General features: G+C 37.8%; 1 protein-coding gene across 5 annotated transcripts in view; it reads right to left on the bottom strand.

Annotated features, from left to right (window-relative positions):
• Positions 1-331: 331 nt before the first annotated feature.
• The window catches only part of LOC116429138 (cilia- and flagella-associated protein 298), a 118127-nt gene continuing 96554 nt past the window's right edge, over positions 332-21904 (bottom strand). For 4 of the 5 annotated variants that reach the window (XM_031981690.2, XM_031981691.2, XM_076365277.1 and 1 more), the window contains 2 exons: positions 20285-20604; positions 332-6757 (listed from right to left, as the gene is read on the bottom strand). In XM_031981690.2, the coding sequence (XP_031837550.1) occupies positions 6694-6757; positions 20285-20604 (384 nt within the window). In that variant the 3' untranslated portion in view covers positions 332-6693. The remainder of the gene's footprint in view (positions 6758-20284; positions 20605-21904) is intronic. The other variant, XM_031981692.2, reaches the window with a different exon arrangement.

A 21904-nucleotide genomic window follows, 5' to 3' on the forward strand; every position in this document is an offset into this window, starting at 1 on the left:
GCATGATAATATACAAACTTTTGATGTTCAAACTTAGAAAGACTAGTATATTTATTTATAGTACATGTATTATTATTATCTAATTGAATGACTCTATATTTCAGTAATATAAAGAAATAACAGAAATCTCTAATAACGTTATTTTATATTGGTTGTCTTATCGAGAATGTTTTCAAACTTAGATTCATGAAAGCTTACCAAAAGAAGTAATGAGGAATACGTAATGTCGCAATGGTAATAGGGAAATAATATTTCGTTAAAAGGAAGGGAATCGAATTAATAGATAAATCAAATGGTTGAGTGAAATATGTATGTATATATATCTCGTGAAAAAGCTTTGACAACATTTTATTGTTAACCGCAGAAAAAGCCATATACACTTTCACACGAAATCGATCATAGTTTGTAATAATATCGAAAATTTATAATTGAATGTTGTACATAAATATAAAGACGACGATATTGCACGTTCTCGTGTGTGCCAAAACTGTACAAAAATTATCTTGAACATCTTTCGCAACGCTCGTTGAACAACTTATTACTCGGTGATTGTGGCAATTTTTTTTTTTATATCCTTCGTTCTTCATCTGTCCATTCTTTTTTTTCTGTCGCTCATCTCCTCCGCATTCCTGTTTTTTTTCCACTTCTTTATTTCGTATCTCTTTGCATTGGTAAAATGACGTACTACTTGCATTCTGAGGTGCGTGTACAAGTTCACAGAGCATTTTTCTTTGACTTCACATGAGATGCGATATATTTAAAATCGATAATCAAATACACGGCCGGAGCGGGTGGAAGGAACGATTTTTTGGTGTTTTTTTGCGCCTCTATAAATCTATCTATCCTATGTACTTTTAGCCGCGACGGTCAAGTGCCATATATATATATTTATTTATTTATTTATTTATTTATTCATTTATTTATATATATATTTATTTATTTATTCATATAATTTATTTATTTATCTTTTTTTGTATTTTAATCGGTACTTCGAACGCAGCACGCACATTGGATTTCCCTCAATTTTTCACTCCCATTTCCATATCGCGCATTATTATTGATTAACAACAGCGATTATATATTTAGACGTTGCGTGCTCCATTGTAAATCTCTATTTATTATGTAATGTTTATATATGTATTTATATAGTATACCTCTTCTCTAGAATTCCTTTGCAGTGACGTCGTTAATGCGATTAATCGTTTCTTCATTTTTTTTTCTCCTTTTTCCCATTTAGATCCATTCATGTCTTCTATTGTATTGCTCTACCTTTATCGTGAGAATCTCCGATATAAGTGACCATTATCTTGTCCACCCTTTCCTTTCTCGTTTCATTTGTTTCCTTCTCATTTCATTTTACCGTTATTATTATTATTTATTATTATTATTAATCCCTAAATCGATTCGTTCGACATTATCGACATGTCAATTATGCATTTATCATGTTAATACTTATTAAATATTCTTTTAATTATTGTAGATCACAGACAACTTGTTCTTAATCCATAAAAACAATTCAATTATTATTTCCTTCCATAGGTTATCAATGTGTATATGTGTGTGAGCGTTTGTGTGAATGTTGTGTATTTCAGATGTATGCTTTACGTGTACGTGCGCGCATGTTCGCTCAATGAATACGTGTAGCAAACCCGTGTGTACACGCAATGCACGCATGTGAGTGGTCTCTCGTGCTGTGTTCCTTCTTTTTCGTTTGTACGTGAAGTAAATCGCAAAGTGCATAATGGCGGGAGATCGCAAAAAATGAGATTTTCTCATGAATTTTACGACGCTACGATTAAATTATTTCCTATAGAAACGTTATTATCGTCGGGTCAAGAATTAAATTGCTACCGTTCGAACAAAAACAATCTTGAATATTTTGAAAAATTAGAAATATTTCGCACGTAATTCGATATATAGGAATCTAACATCTGCTTTCGCAATTCTACATTCCGTTTTGTTTCTTTCTTGCGTTCGGTGCTGATTTTTAAAACACACGTACACTTGCATTCAGAATCATTAAACATTGCAAACGAATTTCGAGTAGCGTTCGGCGTTTGATCGGTATATTAAGTGATTAATGAAATAAACGTGACACGATGTGTTATCTGATTGAAGAAGAGAAATCGATGTTCGAGGCTTAGAAAATATTACAGCATTAGACATTTGACAATAATCAGGTATGGTTATGTTATCAAGAATTATTATTTTGAAAATGCATATGTTCTTTGATCGTTAACGACCAGACTGCGGATGTTCATGCGTCTCAAGTAAATAATATGATCAAAGTAACTTAGGTAAATTTCATTAAGAATAAATTCCAATTTCTTAAAGAATAGTAAATTACACATTGATTCTAATCGTGTATTTTAGCGAATTATCGAAAATATTATCCTGATACATGAACCAAAATTCTCTTCATAAAAATATCATCAGAAGCATAGAAAGTTATTAATAAGTAGTTAAATAAAAATAACAATTTTAAATTACCTCGAAATTATATAAAATTTCGAATAAGAGAATGGTAATTATTTATAACTCAGCGTAACACTTTCGATTTATAAACACATGATTCCGCATAAACATCCGCGATTTAATTATCTACAGTCAACTTACAAAAGCTCTCTGATTACTCGTAAGTTTCGAGACATCACCGTGGTCTGAATTTTCTGTATGCAGTTAAATGGGTAGCAGTGGAAGTGAGTGTATTGGGTGTGAGTCAAAAGAGCCGCCAATTTCTTGAGGCATCAATTTTTCCCATCGATCTCAGGGGTGAAGGTTTGCCAGTCCTGCGCCACTCGTATCGATTCACGCGCAGCGACCAGGCCGCGAAAAACCACTGTTACTTGTTTCATCAGCTGCGCAAGTTTGCGCCCTGTTCCTTTACGTAACCGCGGGCTTGGGTTTTCGACTCGCGGTCATTACAGCAGCGCCAACATTCCGATTCTTTGCTCTGAATTGCTCTCGCGCGGCTGACAACAATGTTCTTCGTTAAACGTAGAAAATAATGCAACGCGAAAATAATGACTTTCCGTTCCCCCTCTTAATAACGACAAACTTGACCCGAACGGCTCTTGAGTAAATTGTGCACCTTTATCATCGATTTATGAGGCTGATTTGTGGTCTACGTTCATTCTCGTAGCATGTCGTATATCGATTATTGCATGATTATTATTAAATATATAAAAATGGATTTTTCTCCAAAATAATTAGAGAAATTGGATATAGTTAATATGGAATAATATTTTTGTTCAAAATACTAGATATTTTTATATTGTGTAGTATGTAAACGACATAATAGTTTACCATTTTTAACCAAATATATCGTTAAGAGTCTTAGACAGATATTTTAATGCGATATAGCAAATTCTAGTATTTAAATAAGAAATAACATTGACTATACCAGTGCTTTCTATAACGCACAGTATTCCTTCCCAACAGTATAGCTATTTCAACCCCTCTATAATCGCATTACCATTCCGCTTAAGAGAGTAATTACTGAGCGAGAAAAAGCAAGCTATGAAGCGATCGTAGAAACATGCTCTACTGTTCTTTATAATCCCATTACCAGTCCCAAACCGTTTAACTATAGAGAAGGTGTACTGTGTCATTAAATCTGGTATAAAGAAACGACGATAATAATCAAATTGTACGTAAACCCTCTAATATATAACAAGCACAATATTAACATAACAAATATTTGAAACAAATTAAACCAAAGCTTACCATTTTCAATATTTATAAACAACCATTTCAAATATATCCACTATTACAAACGCAATACGCCACAAAAATCCTTTTACCTTATCTCAATCAATAATCAACACCCTCTAATTCCAATTATTCAAAGAAGAACGAATTTTTAAATGATCCAGTGTCCATTATTCAACCACAAATCAGCCTATACCCTAATCTCGTCCAACAATCCCCGAAGCTCCGGCTCTACACGCTGTTCAAATTAACTATATCCACGCGAATCTCTCCTCTCCTCGACACTCTCCCCCACAAAACACGTAGAGCTCGGGTCGTCCCCGGGGTAAGTGTCGCCCGCGTCCGTAAGCGAAATTTTCGATCCAACGGGAAGCGCGGGCATTCCCCACGCCTCGAAGAATACACCGAATCGTGGGGCGTATGTGCGCGCGCGCTCGCTGGCAATGACAACGTGCGTGCATCCGGTGTCTCTGAAATGATTTGTGTGTGGCTGTTGTGTGTGTTCGTGTGTCGGCTCGTCTACGATGCACGTGGGTGAGGCGCGTGTGAATGCGTATCTCGGATGCGTCATGATCACACAGCAAGCGGATTAACTTAGTAATACTTGGTAATTGGTAACGGTATGCTTAAAATTAGTTGAATTTACTCGTTTAAGCTATCTAGTCCACGCGAGTGACGCGGTCGTCTCGGCGCCTCTCCTCCAGCGAACAAAACGAGACGCCCGCCGGAATAATCTTCCGGCGGAGCGGAAGTGTTCCTCGACGAGTGAACCAGTGTCCATTTTGGTTTTTAACTTCAGCTCGCGAAAGGACTTAAGTTTTTCTCTCCTTTCCTTTATCTCCTCCCTTCTACTTCTTCCCTCTCGGTGTGCACACATGCGTGGCTGCTAAATCGGAATATCGGCAGGAATATATGCGGTACGCGCGTGAATCAACGGCCGCTCGACGGGTGGAGCTGATCGTGGAAGTCTCTCGCGGCTCTGAGTCTGTCTGCTGTGTGTGTGTTTGACGTGTGCGCGTTCTTCGCGGGCACGATCGAATCGATTCGACACGCTGAACACACGACGCCGAGATAGCTCGACCTGCTCTCTGTTGCATTTCGCGGCGGGAATAATTACGCGGAGAGAGCGCTCGACAGCGCGGAGTCCGGGTGTCGGCACCGTGGAGGGTGGTTCCGAAAAGCTTTCGAAATAACGCTAACGACTATCTACTTGCCGCAATAGTGGCGAAGCGACCCGAACGCAGACTGCATGGCGATGTAGAGGTTGGTTGACGAAGGTTGGGTCCTGGTACAGGAAATTCCAGCGAAAATGAGCTGACTGTTATTTCAATCGATAGTACTTTATTGTAACCCGTGTGCCCAAGAATTTTTCATTTGGACATGGTTTTAAAGCTTGATCGCTAAATCTAGTGACTCGTCATCGGAATTTAACTAATAGACAGCTGAAAGACATTTGTTAATATGTTCGATCGATAGTACTTCTTGTTAAGTGTATAATTTGTAGGTTAGGAGTGGATAAATTTTGGTTAGCTTGCCGATAGATATTGATACCTGGTATAGGTATCAATAAAACTTTAAAGGCAACTTGCAAAGTTTTCGTTTGACAGGATTTCAGCTAAGAATTGTTAAGCGAAGACATAATTTAAAAGCTTCATTGCTCTGTCACGTGACCCGAGCATGCGCGACGCGGTCTCAGCCTCGGTCAGCCAGTCTATACCTTTCAGTTATGACTGTGGACAAGTGTTCGTGGACGTATGCTTGCAAGTTTCATCGTTTCCTGTCTTCGAACGACTAAATCGGAACATTTAAAAACCTTATATCCTCGGATCGTAAAGTTCGAGAAGGCGATTTCGTAAACGAAAATGAGAATGAAAGGAAAACGTTTTCGAGCCTGCCCTCGCCGAGCTTCTATCGAGTGGCTCGCGACGGGCTGTTCTTTTTACGGTGAGAATTTTCTTCGATGTTTCGGAAGTACCCTTTAGGAGACGACGAAGAGCCTGGCGTATCGGAATATCGGCAACGAATCCAAATATAATATTTCCTGTTTGGATTCTCGCCAAACGAGCCGACCGGTCGGCCTCAGAGGCCGGCCAGGATCGGTCTGGGATGGACGAGCGAGTCCTCTCGACGGATTAATCGATCGGCGGAACTCCTCGGCCGGGGGTTCGCGCCGTTCAAAGACGGTCGTGTAGCACGGGCGGTTATCGAGTAGAAAAAAGTCTGTCACAAAATATCGTTTATCTCTATGGATGATGATTATTAGCGCGCGCGCGTACGGGAAGGGACAGTTATATGTATGCGACAGCGGTGCGGGCGTATCTTTAAAAACACTAAAATTCGTTTCGGATGACGCACTCTCTCCTATCATCGTTCGCTACCTCTGGATCACTTCAAGATTCACGATTCTATTATATTTTATTATTATTATTATTATTTTTCTTATCTTTCTTTTGGTTATTTCCGTTTTCTTCGGTTTTACTCCGGTTGCTCGAGGAGAGAACGCCGAGTTTGTTTTGTTTGTTTTTTTTTTTTGGACATTTTGGACGCAAATCGACGCCCGAATTCGCGCATGAATACATGCCGTTGAGCATCGTGGTCTATATCTCTGGTTCACTCCGTGATAATTCCTGTTAGCTACGTTGCTTCCTGTAGTTCGCGTTATTAGTACTTGGTTTCTTGATCGCCTGCCTGCTTGCCTGCCACCTTCTTCTTCCTCTTCTTCTTCTTCTTCTTTTTCTTGCTTCTTCTTGTTAGTCGGTGAGAGAATATTGGCTGTCCGCGGTCGGTAACTTTTAATAGGCTCCGTAGAACCTGACCCCATCCTCTAACTCCCATCTTTTTCGTTCTCCCTTTTCCTCGCTGTTTCTCTCTCTTTCTCGCTTTCTTCATCCCTTTCGCTCCTCCGTTTTCTCTCGTCCCCGTTCCCTGGGTCACTTTAGTGCGGTTTCCACGAGATGTTGTTCAGACCTTGAAAGTGCCGCTTCAGACTGCCGCCGTCGGCCCAGGGGGAGTTGAGATACTCGTCGTCATCGTCTTGCTCAAGTTTCTGAAACAAACATATCGATGATGGTCAGTGAGATGGAGATCATTTCTTTATCGTCCGGAAACATTTGGATCTGAAATATTATTTATTATTGTTATCGTTGTTACTAGGAATACATAGTATAATATATAAAAAGGCTATATTAGAAGAGGCAATTAAAGTACGTAGAATGAATAGTATTTGAAAATGCAATCAATGTTCTAAGGTGAAGTATTTGGTAGATAGATTACTCTAACCCGAATCTTAATGAAAATTCGTTTTTAGTTTTAAATAAGGAATGTATGTCAACTTAATAAGTTATTAGTTAATATTATAAAAACTTTACATGTTTTTAAGTAATATATCGTTGTATTGTGATGACTCTAAATGTAGTTATAGATTTGCTTGCGTCATTAGAAATTCCGGGTGACTGAAAATAATAAAAATGCTTGTTTCAAAGTATATTAATAAATATACATTTACATAAATGTATAAATAAATTAACCACTTTAGTTTGAAAACGATTTATTCGCAACATAGCATCATTTATCCTGTAACATCTAAATTACTGATTTCCGTGGCGCGAAATAATTTTAACATCAAATTGGAGGTCTTCTTCCGAAGACCCTAGAGGCTCTTAGTGCCCTCAGGAGCTCGTCGACGACATCGATCAAGAGATAATCCAAGTTTGCCGATAGTCTTAAACAGTTAAGCAAATGAACGCTCTCGTAATCTGACCTCAAAGACCACGGAATGCACTTGCTCTAGCCAGAGAATTTCCTTCGGTACGTGAACTGTAATATAAAGTGCATTTTCGGTGCGATAACGTTTCTCTGTTCATTTTCAGCAAGCTTCCTTGAAAATTTTATAGAATCTTCTCTACATTTCGATTCTCACAGAAGTAAACAATAACGCTGTTTGACAAATTACGTGCATTAGACGGTGGGGAGACTTGGTAAAGAATTATGCATAACTCCTCAGAATGCATAATTCCAAAATTCTAGATTCAAAATGTAACGGAGGAGAAAGGTTTGTTCATTGCGTGGTACCCCCAGCATCATTTCGTTCTTGACTATATTATGCGACGAAATCTCATTACAGTTGCTTTATCAAAAGTGTGCACCGGCCTTTAGCATCAAGCGCTGGGCACTACTAGGCACTGTTCTCAATTTGGGCGTTTTCACTGTGACCTAGCTCTTCTATTACCTTCATTTAGCTACCTTGTTTGATGTTATGCACGTTCGAAATGGTACTTCTTCAAAGGAGAACATAGTTCTCTATTCTCCGTGAGAATATATTATTTATTATGATAAATTTACCATATATACACACTCTACAGAATTTCGAAGTCTAGGAGACACAACGAAAGTCTTTATGAAATATAGAAATGTATTCCAAGTTTCACTAAAAATGATGAAAATTTAATGGAAATTTCAAGAATAAGAGAATTGTGAAATTGTAACAATTTCGATCATTTATATACTAGTTTAACAGAACTAAAACCTTCTTTGACAAAGTGAATAATTCAGACACTATATTTGAATGAAACTGATATTTCAAATACTCAATATTATACCTATATCCATGATTCAAGTCTATCATCTTGTACATTTAAATTTCAACTCCGTTTTCCTTTAAATTTGATTTTTATTTTAGCTATAACTTAAGTTTTCCCTCTATTGTTCTGCACGATAAAAAGTCTTCAAATAAAATATTCCGTTTGTAGGTTTCTAATTCCCCGATTCAATGTTTCAAACTGTTAGATCAAAAGGATTTCGTTGTTGCGAATAAAACGGATTGGAGCGTATTCGAAATAAAATCAATGGAAGAAACGGGAGCAAGTAGAGATCAGAATAGCCGCGGGGACGTGAGACGATTAATAGATTCGTAGCGATGGGGCAACAACAGATCCCTTAATGTTTATCAGGCGCATGCTCTACTTGCCGCTGGCATCGAAACCAATCCAACGCGAAGCGGCAGCGTATTATTGATCAAAGTGTACACGCTGTTCGGTGTCGAAAATCTTGAAAATTGTAGACAGCCATCGATTATCGATTCGTCCAGGGATGCTCGGCTCGCTGCCACGATTCGCAACTGTTCTTTTTTGGCAAGTTGAACGTCGATCTCGAATCCACCCGAAATTCACCGTATAATGAAAATTGAAAAAAAAAAAATACATCCGTATAAATTTACTTTCAGCAAAAAAGTTTGATACAAGTGGGAACATAAGGTAAGTTGCTAGAAGGCCGCTTTAAACTCCAACGAGGACAGCGTTATCGATCGCGTAACACTAATGAGCAATTTCATGTATTAAAGTCTCTATTTTATTGATCATGAATATTGGAAACTTCAGTGGCTCTCGGAATAATGTTTAGTGTGCTATCCTTGCGCAGCGTTACATAATTTACAGGCTGAAATATTATTAAAAGTTGCTTGTAATCTCGTGTATATAGATAATACTTTGGGCAAGATGATCAAAATATACAGAATGGATCAAAGTGACCTTAAATCAAGCTCTTCAACTGAGATATTATTCTACTTTGTCTGTGAGTGAGACTCTTGTTCTGGAAGACGAATCTATGTCAACGGTATGAAACTCAAAGGGAATATTTGGTTTTGTGAATTGAAATGAGCAGGAGATTCCTTTGATATAGCCCGATGGAGAAATACGTGTAAGTATAGATGCTTAAGAACTTCACGTTTGAACACCGTGTAATTGCAAATTGAACTTTTTCAATTGAACTGAATTTTTTGATAACTCAATTTTAAGGCTTCAATTGTTCTTGTTTATTATATTAATTAACATGCCGATATATTTGATTAATTACTGGTGTTGAATAATTTAATGTACTGTAATGGGATCATTAAATAGCTTTATAAAATTGATTCAGTTTTTAGAGATTGTTGTCCACAAATTTCTAAGAATTTGTTTAGGAAGAAGGTTGCAGGATTCATAGATGGGTGAATCGCAATTATGTCAGAATTGGTTGAGAGTGGAAACGGGGTGAGTTGGTGAAGTTAGGCTGAAGACTATGGCAAAGGTGGTTAGGTCAGAATCGATGCTTGCGTCCTTGTTTGGCCTCACTCACGCATCCCATATAAAGGTCGATTCACATTTAACGAAATAGCATAACGTTAGCTATTGTGGATCGGATATCAGCTTAGATATCCATGATCTGTCAAGAAGATTCAATCCAATATGGATTTATCCATTTGTCCTAGTGAATGTCTACCTTCAGTAACAAAAGATTGAAATAAAACTCGATATTCTCATTATTGTAACACATAAGTATAAACTCTATCAAAAAATCAATATTTTAAAATTACTTTTACTACAGTATTTTATAATATTACCAGAATGGAATTCTTAATATTAGTAACTAAATTTATGTTTGGATATATTCTTTCAAAAATTAAACAATGAGTCAGACTTCAATTATTCATATGTTTTTCTACGTAAAAATGTTCAATTTCATAGGTTCTTCTCACGCTGAAATATTTGCATCAAGAAAGTATCACACCACAAATATTAGCCCAAAGAAAAGAAATTATTCATAATGAAATAATTTCAAACTGAAAATGAAATTCGTTCCCTGAAATAAGCGTTTTACTTTAAAAATTTCCTGTAGTATCAAATTAACAAAGAAACTTTTGCATTTTTCTTGTTTATCAAGATTTAGGAATCACTTTCCATGTCTCGCGAACAATCTGCGCAAGTAAACATACAGTCTGAGTTGATATCGATGCATAAACTTTCTACATTTGATTCTATCATTTGGCGTTACCGTGACAAAGAAAAAACGGAAGCAGAGCAGCCCTACTGACCGTGATAGTGGCCACTGCGACTTAATATGCGCTGCTAATCGTTATTCCATTTGACATGGAACTGTATGCCTCAGCCGGTGTATCACACAGGTGTAGCAGGGTTGACTCTAACCGTCTTAAATAAACATGCGAGTGTACACCTAGGGCACAGACGTGGGAATAGTGTTATTGTACTCTCGTTTATTATACACGGCAAACATGTTGACACACGGTTTCGTGTGATTCTAGACTAGCGAGCTGAGTGTGTTGCGGACATTTTTAAGGTTACCGTACCGAAAGCTGGTTGTCAAGACAACTGAGATATTGTTAAAACGGTTATTCTGTAGTAGAATATTTCTACCGTAGTAGACATTCTTCTTTTATAATTTTTAGATTGCAAGTTTTAATGTGAATTTATATTTCTGCGATTTCATTTACAAATCTGAAGTTAAGATAGACATTTTTCTGTATATTGTATTAATTTCATCGTATATCAGTTGCATGCGATACAATTGTGCACTTCAGTAAAATTTCTAAATTATTATTAATTATTGATATTTATATTTGGTACTTATTGTTCATCTTTTTGTAATTATTACTTGATGTTGATCACTGCTAGTATGTAAATCGTTAGAGAAGAATAAAAACGATACTTTGTAGATTTATGGATAAAAAGGTGTCTACAATAAGGAAGTGTATTAATTAAAAGTGAAGTATTTTAATTAATCATCTTTTAGTAGAATGTATTTAGCAGCTTCTCCGAGAGGAAGAAGATTAATTCAAGCTTCGTAGATGTAGCTAATTGCGTGCTGTGCCTGGAATCCTGATACGTTGATTCCAAGGGAAATTGATTAGATCACGGCAGATAGATTAATCGTCCTGGGACACCAGAGGGACACTAGAGGACCAATGAGAATTCAATTTTTCATGAGTTGATTTCTACTGATTTCTTCGCACAGTATAATCGGCAAAATATCACGAAAATTTGCATATCCTTTTAATCCATTTTCAATTTTGTTGCTTTACGACTATTGTACAAATATTAATACTTTTAAGATGTAAAGTTATTAAGTATTTAACTTAAAAGCTATCATCATAGGAGAACAAGTCAATACTATTACTGTTCTTCAATGAGTATTAACAAGTTTCTTTAACAATAGTAAAATAAAATTCCTATGTACTGAAATTTAAAAAATATTTCAGAACATCCAAATATGCATGGCAATTAAACAGTCAGGTTGCCAAACACCACGTGTATATTCATTAATTTTCTTATACTCGAATCGTTCTTACTGTATTTGATTGTAAAAATGCAAAGTATTTTACTAAGTCCATTCTGTCACTTTTAAGATGAAACGTGTAGAAGATAAATGCTGCACTTCTATTGCACTGTTTAATTAGTTTTCGATGCTTATAAAAGCTTCCAAAGGTTTGCTTGACTGTTTCAATTTTATTATTCACACTGTTTGCACGGCAACTTGTTTAACCGTGAAGTCCCCTCAAGGAAGCGGCCCTTTGAAAGCCCCGGCAGCAGTTTTTGGCAAGCCGACAATGCTATTATCTTTTCCTGCTTTGTTCGATGGGCTTCTTTCCTCGCGATTCCGCTTTCTCAATAAAATGGAACTGCTAACAATAAACCTGAAACGGAAGGCATTCTCCATTTTGCTCGGCCCCTAAAAGCGCAACCTTCGACAATAAAACTCGACACAATGTTACGCTTTATTAAATATTCACACCGTGTGTTTACAAAATTCGATACAACCTGTGTATGCCTAACCCCTGTGGGCTAAATAACCGACAATATGTTTACATGTCGAGTGCTGGAGGAAATTGGGCAAAAACCGTGCGAAGTACACGATCAGAAACATCGATCGTGTCCCGCATTCTTTCCGTCACATAGTCTCCAAATTGAATATCGATTGACCTCGTCTGTTTTGGCTGTAAGACGTACTTACCGTAGGATTTTATTCACTTGGAAGTACTGTACGATTTTCTAATACATTGGAATAATGAAAATTCAAAATGGTGATAATTTTTTTAACTGTAGTAACATTATAAAATTTCCTATTCGTGTTAACATAGAAGAATCTTTTCAATAGTTAATTTTTAAATACGAAGCATGAAAGGACGGAAATTTATTTGTTAATATACGAATGGGAACTTCATTCCTTTTTGTGATTGTTTAAAAATATTGATAGCCACTTGTTAAATTTGATTAAATCGATAATTATTTAATGAATATTTTAATTGATTTAACTTTGAATTACGAAATGAAGAGTTTAAGAAATTATAGGCAAGAATATGAAGTATTTTGAAAAGAAGATACGCTCAAATTAAATAATAAATAGCTGCGATCATTAAATTATAAAAATGCAAGTTTATAGTTAAATAATAGATAATATCAAATAAGTTGTCGAAAACAAATCCACATGTAATCTTAAAGTGGATAGCACAATGTCAGCTAGATCTTATATTTTGGACGCGCCTGTAGAAACACAGCAGTTCCGCCGCAGACTGCTAGACGCCATGGCGTTCTCCTTTCATTGACGGGTAAATCTTTATGCAGGCGCCATGTTCCACGCCATGCTCAAATGGTTCCGTTGCTACCAGCAATTTAAAAACTGTTCAATATACATTTTTATTGTTTTTAACACGCATTTCTTTCGTTTTCCTATTTTACACACGATTCAAACATATTTCAGTTAACGAAACTTTATGAACGTATAAAACTTGCAGACCACTGGTATACGAACACATTAAAAGTTGAAGGAGATTCTGTAATATTTTCATCACAACTTCTCTGTAACTTTCTCACATCCGAATGGAAAAGAGTAAATAATTTCTGTTGTTCCGGATGTATCTGTATAATTCTTTCAACGGGTCAAAGGAGGTTTCCATTTATAGCTCAGCTCGAGGAAAAACTTCGGCGACTCGTAGTCTGGCAAATAAAGTTTTCTATCTCCGACTGTTGGAACTTTCAATGTTTTCGCGACCCGAGCAACCTTATACTTCTATAATTTCTCGGGCAATGCCGAAAACTGAATGGCGACTCTTCCGCATTTTTCGGGCAGATGCGGAAGTGTAATCGACGTGAAAGCGACTTCGAAAGCTGGATATTTCACGAAAAGAAGTATATATATTGTTCGGGTTACGATTTAGGTTAGGTATGCGGACTGATCGTAAAATTGTGTCGTAAAGGGAGTTGAAGTAATGTCTTCTTGCAAAGCAAATATTTCAACATTATTCTAATAACAATTTAATATTTACTGTTTAATTCGAGAAGAAATTGTTATTCTTACCATTTTTAATTATAAATTTATAAAATGTTCAACTGTGCTATATTAATATGATAGTTTATGATGGTTGCATCCATGCAGTTTCTTCATTTTCACGTGTGATATTGTAGTTAATAGTAATGAGACTTTATGAAAAAATGATTTAAGCATCAACGAAATTAATTCATTCGTAATTATGCATATTTTGGATATTACTATTCTTTGTGCATTTATTATCATAGTTGCGTTTAAATAAATAATATCAAACCGACAAACTAAAACTTAAAAAAGTTATGTTGATTTTTAATATACATCAAAATATAAGTTCAATATATACACATAAACTTTTTCGCGTGAATGTTCCGATTGTACAGAAAAGAACTGACTTTTTTAATTTTCGTAGCTCTTACATAAATTCATTCCCCCGCGCAAATGTCACTGTATGAAATTTATTTGCACGTACATTGTTTCAAGAAAAATGTCGGGCAGTGGCTTGGTTTCAATTAATTTCAATTACACAAGACGCGTCACCTTAATTATTACAGAAACCTGTGCTCACTACTTTGCCAGCAAAGTTTGAACTGTAACTAACAACAACGTTAAAATAATATTTATTTTATCAAATAAGAGATTTAATCAGTTTAAAATAGAATACAAATTTTAATAATATTTGGTGAGACGTCCATTTCAATATCTTTCAGATGTTCATAAATGAAATCCGCATAAATGAAATCTGCAATGCAGAAACTACATAATAAGGATGGCTTAATACAACGATAAGAACGAGGTTAATAACAGCGAAATTAAATGTTACCAATTTCGTTCAAAGAGTATGTGTCGTATTGCTAGATATTTAAAAATCTACAATATCGTCGCAGAGGTAGAAATAGCAAACCAAAGCAAATAAAAATAAACGTACGATCGTGCCTTCATTGGTTTTTATTGTATGCGTGTATTAAATTCGGTTCAATGTTATGGTCCCTATAACAGGAAAGTATCGCATTTTATTTGATTATCAAATATATAGAAAGAGTCCTACATATGGTAACGTCTGTGTCTCTTAAAGGTAGTAAAGTTCTTCCTACAATTTCTAGAAACAGCTAGTGTCGCTCATATTATTTATCAGTGTTGCTCCCTTATTCATTAAACAATCAATGATTATTCACAGAAACAAAGACTAATGAATTTCATAGTTTCGTATTAATTATTTCAATAATTATCAGTCAATTTTTCCTATAGCCTACATTCATATAGATATTCCAGTAGCCTATATTTTCTACCCAAGTGTTTAAAAATTGATTTAATAGAAATTAACAAACTTACTAGTAACCAAAGAAAGAAACGTCTTGCATACAGTTCAACATCCTTCCAACAATTCCATAATAACTACTTACTGTTACTATAATAATAAAAGGCAACGAAGAGAATCACGGAAATCGCGAAACACGTACTATAAGTACAAGAGGTAACTCAAGTACAGATTCTGCAAAATTTTCCCCGTATTTCAAACGCGGTATCCAATTCCGAAGAGGAAAACATGCCCGCAGAACTCTGGAAAGCGCACACTTATCATTTTAAAACGCAAACTTCCGTCGTTCCCGGTAATAAAAGCGACGCAGTTAGAAGCGAAATGACCAGTAAATGTTTTCCGACGCGTCATTTCGGAGCGTCGAGACCGTGATGAAAACCGACAGGAGGATAATGCGCGAAGTAGCTCTATAGTTGTCTCGCAAATGAAAACTTGGTGCGCGATAGGCGGACAGGGGTCAAAGGGGAGGGTGCACGGGAGTCGAATTGATCCGCGATAGACTGCGGGTCGCCCGTACGTATCCGCTGTCCCCCATTCTGTCCTGTCGCGATCGAGTATTGAATTCCTCGTAACGTAGTGATGTTATGACGTTACGACCGTCATTTCAACGCCGGGGCAACGCTTTCTACCCTCGCGACACATCGACACCGGAACACACCGCGTCTATTGTAACGTTGATCCGATTTCCATCGAAAACAGTGTATACTCTGGATTAGTATACTGTACATTGAAATTATTTCTTAACATTAACACCGTTTTAATGGCTCGCTCGATGTAAGTCAGGGGTAAACCTTTATTTCTAATTATTTCTGCTGATGTAGGAATATAGTACTTAATTTAGTACTATATGAAATTACATGAAATGTTCATTATCTCTACTATTCTTACATTTTTGAAATTTCGATTTGCACAACGAGAACAATGGTACAAGAAACTTTGTTCATTTACCTACGAAAATTCGGCATTCAAACAAGTTGTTAAATGAATTGCAACTCCGAACGACGAGTAGGAAATTCTCCCATTAGCCGTGCACGACAATTACTCAAACACATTAAATAATGAGAGAGTGCCAACAGGTCGAACCGTCGCGAAGTTCTCGAGGTAACGTCATTATTCTGCCTTTGAATTGCCACAGGCGAAGGCATTTGAAAGCGTCCCGTGAAACCTGGCTGCACCCTAAATTTGTATCAGCTTTATCTTACTATTCGATCTACTTCATAGTTAACATCATTAAAATCTTAGAAAACTGCCATATAAGGATAAAATCTACTCAGTTCCATACACGATACAAATTAATACACACTAAGACTGTCCTTTACATCAGCTCAAATGAACCTTCGAAACAATCAATTACTTAACACATTGCGTACGGGTCACGAGATATCTCGTTTTCATGTTTTATTTCGATTCAATCGGCAACGTAAGCAACCAGCGGCAAATATTTTTGTTACGTTACCAGGGTAACAAAGCCTCTCCCATTCTTAAAACAAATGATGAGCGAAATAATTGAATGTTGACATTCAGAGCATGTAGAAATGGTCATTGTAGCCAGTACATCAGTAGATCTGTACCATCGTCGTACGTACCGTATCTTATAAAGTGTTCTTTTATTGTACGTCTTGGAATTTCAAACTTCATGTTTTAATTTGGTAAGGCAACAGTTTTTAAAGAATCGTCTATATTTTCAATCTGTTACTGATAGATTACAACAAAAATTAGTTTTATGAAATAGGCCCTAATTCTATAAAAGCAGCAGAATGACGGATAGATGTAATAAAAACGAAACGGAAAGTGAATATAATAATATTTAAGAATAATATATGTGAATATAATACCAAATACAAATTAGAAATGTACGTATCCGCTTTTTATTGCTCGCCAAGCATGCTTCTACAACGTTCGGAAATGTGCGGGTTTTGAACGCGGTTTGAGCGCGCAGAGCTCCGTACGCCAATGTGTTAATACTCAAACATCTATCACAAAATTTACTATTTCATATTGCGCCTCCTTTTCTCCATAAATGCATTAACACTACAACTGCCGAGCAGTTAAATGGACTTTTTGACATTCTTCTATAGAAGCTCCAAAAGCGCATTTATTCAAACTTTAATTGATTAATAATTCAGTTTGCGTATTGCTAAATTAATTTCTTTAATAATTTCTCAGAGAAACATCTGTCATCTGTTTAATAATAGCAACAAGAAGAAATCAGAGATGGGTCATTTTGACCCGTCCGGCAGTCTTAGTGTGAAACGTCTCACAAGTAAACAACAACCCTACAAGAAATTAATAAATAAATGCAACTAAAAACTACACTTTCTCCTAACACGAAACACAAATCCACTATATCGCTATGCGCTGTACTATCATCAGAAACAATACTCATTGTTACTCACGCTGCCATTATACGTCGCTAACGTAATTACACCGTACACTATCCGAAACGAGGACCGCAACAAGGGTCCGAAAGATAGCCGCACAAAAGGGTTAAATCGTGTTTCGAGGGGAGCCGGTCGATCCGCCGGGCAGGAAATCTCGAAGCCATGGATCCGATTCGATAGGTAGTGCTACGGTGGCTAATCGAATTCCGCGCGCACGCCGCAGTGTTTGCGCAGCCGGGTCATCGGATATCTTCGGTTTGTCGCGGGCCACCGGTGAAATTGACCGCATAATCATCCGATATCGACGCTTTGGCGAGCGTATAAGGCCGGCCCCGTGATATTTATATACACGATATATCTCCACGACCGATACACACGGCGCACGCTCTCGCTCTCGCTCTCTCATACGGCCCGTGCCCGCGTACAAAGGGCCGCCGCCCTCCCGACGCCCGCTACCACGCCGCGCGAACTCGTTCTTCCCATTCGATGCCTCTCGGATGCAACCGGAGGTTGGGATCGTGTTTTGTTGACGGCGACAGAATCTCCGGCGTTGGTTTTACACCGATTGGATCGATGGCCACCGAGATACCGTGGAAATGGATTTCCCGCTTTTTATGGAGCGACTAGAGAGGATGCAACACGCGGCGCGCCGTGGATCTATAGTGGAATGCGTGGAGGCTGACGCTTTCTAGCGATCAACGGTCGGGTTGCGGGGTCTTGGTTCATCGTGACGCGAGATTTGATGAATGTTCATACTTTTGGGATCGGTGACGTAGGTCTACATTGTGTCAGATTCTTTAGTTGATTACTGGTAATGTAGTTTTACGTTATTTTTAATGTTTTTTTTTTTAAAGAATACTGGCTCGGTGTAGGTACTTCTTTTTAATATTTTAGGGGAATGTTAGTAATGTAGTGGTACGTTATTTTATAGTCTTTAGGGAAATACGAATTACTTTATTCTACGTCATTTAACGTCAAAACCAGACGGGTCAAACTGACCCATTCCTAATTTCTTCTTTCTGAAATTATTAAAAAGATGACGGGGGTTTCTCTGAGAAATTATTAAAGGGATTTATTTGGTAATATGCAGACTTAATTGTAAATCAATTAGAGTTTCTTAATAATAGATGGGCTCTTAGAATTCCTATAGAGAAATTTCAAAATGTCAGTTTATCTGCTCGGTAGTTTCAGTGTTAAAAATCTGTAGTTAAATATTGATAGTATAGTGCTATTGCATATTTTTTATATTCGTATACACTTGAAGAGTAAATGATATTCAGCTGTGGACTTTGGGAAATTATATACAATCGCGAATGTGTTAAATCTTGGACTCCAGGACTTACTACAAATTACATTTTGTAATTCTACAAACTTCGCGATGACACCATTTATAATGTCAAAAATTTTAATGAAGAAATTTGGAAACGCTACCTTACGATTATTGCATTTACCACGCACGCAACTTGGCAAGAAAACTAAAAAATCCGCGAAATATGTTATAGTTATTAGTGTTTTCTCTCGAAAGAAACATTGCGAACGTTTGATTTTTAACGGAACACCGACAACGAGTTTTCTAAACGTCTGAAGATATTCACGATAAGCCTACACTTGTTCGGTGTGACTAACATCGTTCCCGTTTCATCGAAACAAGTCAATTGCCGGGAAAATTGCTCGAGCACAATAGAATACTGTCGCTAAAATGATTACCTCGCTAGAGTTAATGATTCTTTTAAATTCACGTCTTCTCTGTCGAGAGACTGACCGGAAGCCCCGTAGTAAAATAACGTGGTTTTCCGTATGCCAAGGTGAACACCACTCAAAGCCACCCAAGTGTCCCGTTAACTACGCTTATTTTCACTCGATTGCACCCAGCTTGCCATTAGCCGTGGTGTAACGTTATTACTAGTAACGAGCGAAGCACCTGGTTTTCACTATCCAATATGCAAAATCCAGCTCACATGCTCAGCCGGTGTGCGATAAGTATACGATTTGCTGCCATCCAATATTGAAAGGAATGCAAGTTCACCCGGAGCATCATTATTAGTTTTTTTCAACATTCAAGGAGGTGCTGTACCACTTCAAGTATTCGGATTTATATGAATACCTATCGTCCAGTAATAAGTAAATTTTTGTATATAAAAACGAGCACGAAGCATGTATGTAGGTACTACGCCTGACGTCATCTTTAAGACTTCTTAAAGAAGAACGGTTATGTTTGAGTCCTAAAACGTTCAGTTTATGTTGTCAGATAAACGTAAAAAATACGAATGATCGCTACATCACTAGAATATAATATGGATAAAATAAAAAGAATATCTTACAACTCTTACATCTTCATATCTAGCAAAAGGACATACCTTACAAAAGGTTCAAACCTTGAACCCAATAATTTAAATCCATTTAACCTTCTATAACATCCAACTTTAAAAAAGTATCCTACAAATTTCCAACTAAAACACCATAAATAATTCGTACAAGGGGCATTCAAACAGTTAACGAAAAATATTTGAGATACTTAACACGTTCACGGCAGGTCACACCAGTGTAAACGCGTTAAATAAAATACGTCGAAAAATAAAGCATTCAATGGAATTTGCCATCTTCATTCAAATCTTCCGAGAACGTTCTCAACGTTCCACGTACAAAAGTAATATTGCTTATGCGGCTTAAGACATCAAACTTCCGGTTTTTTTTTTAAACGGAGGAAACTCCAAACAGAGGGTCGAGAAGGGGTCGTAGGGAAATGGGGTGGCTGTGAAAGATGTCGAAAGTGACCGCTTACCCCTGAATGGAGTACGAGTTGGGTATCCCATCCAGCTTGTCCCTGCTGATGTCGTCGACCATGGCGATTTGCAGCTGATACCCGAAGCTTGTTAGGTCATCCCTGAAAGCCTCGCTGCCGGGCGTAAGGGCGACGCTCGTCAGTGGCACGGGTGTCGCGTTCCTGCCCTCACCCTCGCCGCCGTCCTCGCCCTCCTCGCCGCCCACGAGGACCACCTCCTCTTCGTTGTAGATCTTGAAGTAGGCGATGGTGAGGTATATCACCGAGATTATGAAAGACGGTATCGGAATCGCCATCGCGTACACCAGATTCATGTACACCTGGGGAGGAACACGTCGCACGTATTCGTCACGGAGATTACTGAACCGTCGACCTCCAGTACTCATTACACCGAGGGCTGTTTCAATGTGGCAGGTTATCGATCATTTTGGACGTGTCCGGGTAAAGGTGAACGAAGCATGACTAACTACTTCTTTTTTTTTAAATTGATCTACTGGCAATTCTTTGTGTCCACGTATCACACGAACATGTCTATTTCACTATATTAGTAATAAAAGTAAAATTATTTTAACCGCAGGAAGAATTTATTCGGTGCATTCAGTGGTACTTAGAAGCTGAAGCTCTTTTCGCTTATCAGTAATTAGATGTTTATTCGCAGTATACTAGAATAGCGACAGTAAATACTTTTTGCTACTACGGATATTTAAACTTGTGTACATTTACAATAAACATAACGTTTATCCTCTCGCTAAAAGAATTTATTCGGAATAAAGTAACTTTTACTGGAAAAGTTACCAAGGAAATAAAACAATGGCTTTACATCTTCATAAAAACGAATGTTTGCATAAAGTCCTTTTTACGAGTGCAGTCACAGAAACACAGTAAATCAAGGGAGTAATAATATTAAGTATAACAAGAGCGTACTCTATTTTACCACAACAGAGAGTAACGATTGTATAACCATTCTCTGCATTCCCATCACGAATCGACGTTGCCGTAGCATTTCATCGTGAGCTCTAGCTACCCGCACGAAAGCTCGTTTTTCCTTCGATATTTCGTTCGATACAGTCCCAGCGCCCCCGAGATACAACCGTCAGGGTGTATCTCGGGGGCGCCGTTAATTTAGGAAATTGACACACGTAGCGCCGTGGAGTAGCAAGCATTTCCGGCGGATCCGCGATGTTATCGTCGTTTTATAATGGCCGGCCCGGCGGCCTGGGGCTCGATTCAATTCCGCGGCAGTGGGACGAAGGAGCGAGGGAATTTTCTTTTCTTCCGGGCAGCGGCGCGAGTTTCATCGGGTACGATGGTTTCCGTCTTTGTCATCGGGCTGCTATACAGCCCGCTTGAAATGCATTGTTCGTCACGCCGCGATGCGCCGAGCCGCAGCAGCCCGGCTACGTTTCCGTAGTAAACGTAACAGAATTCCACGCCGCCTTGCACCCACGCCGCCGGAAAATCGTTTTCCGTGGCGAGATGCTACCCGCCACGGTCTCTCCATTCTCCCAGCTCGCCACCCGTCGTCCTCCTCTTCTCGCATCGTTCGTTTTCAATGTTTGCGTCGTGCCGGGCCACAATTTATGCGATTAATTTCGCCGCGCTGCGCGCTGCCGAGGATGC

This window comes from Nomia melanderi, chromosome 2, assembly GCF_051020985.1.
Source record: "Nomia melanderi isolate GNS246 chromosome 2, iyNomMela1, whole genome shotgun sequence".
Lineage (NCBI taxonomy): Eukaryota > Metazoa > Arthropoda > Insecta > Hymenoptera > Halictidae > Nomia > Nomia melanderi.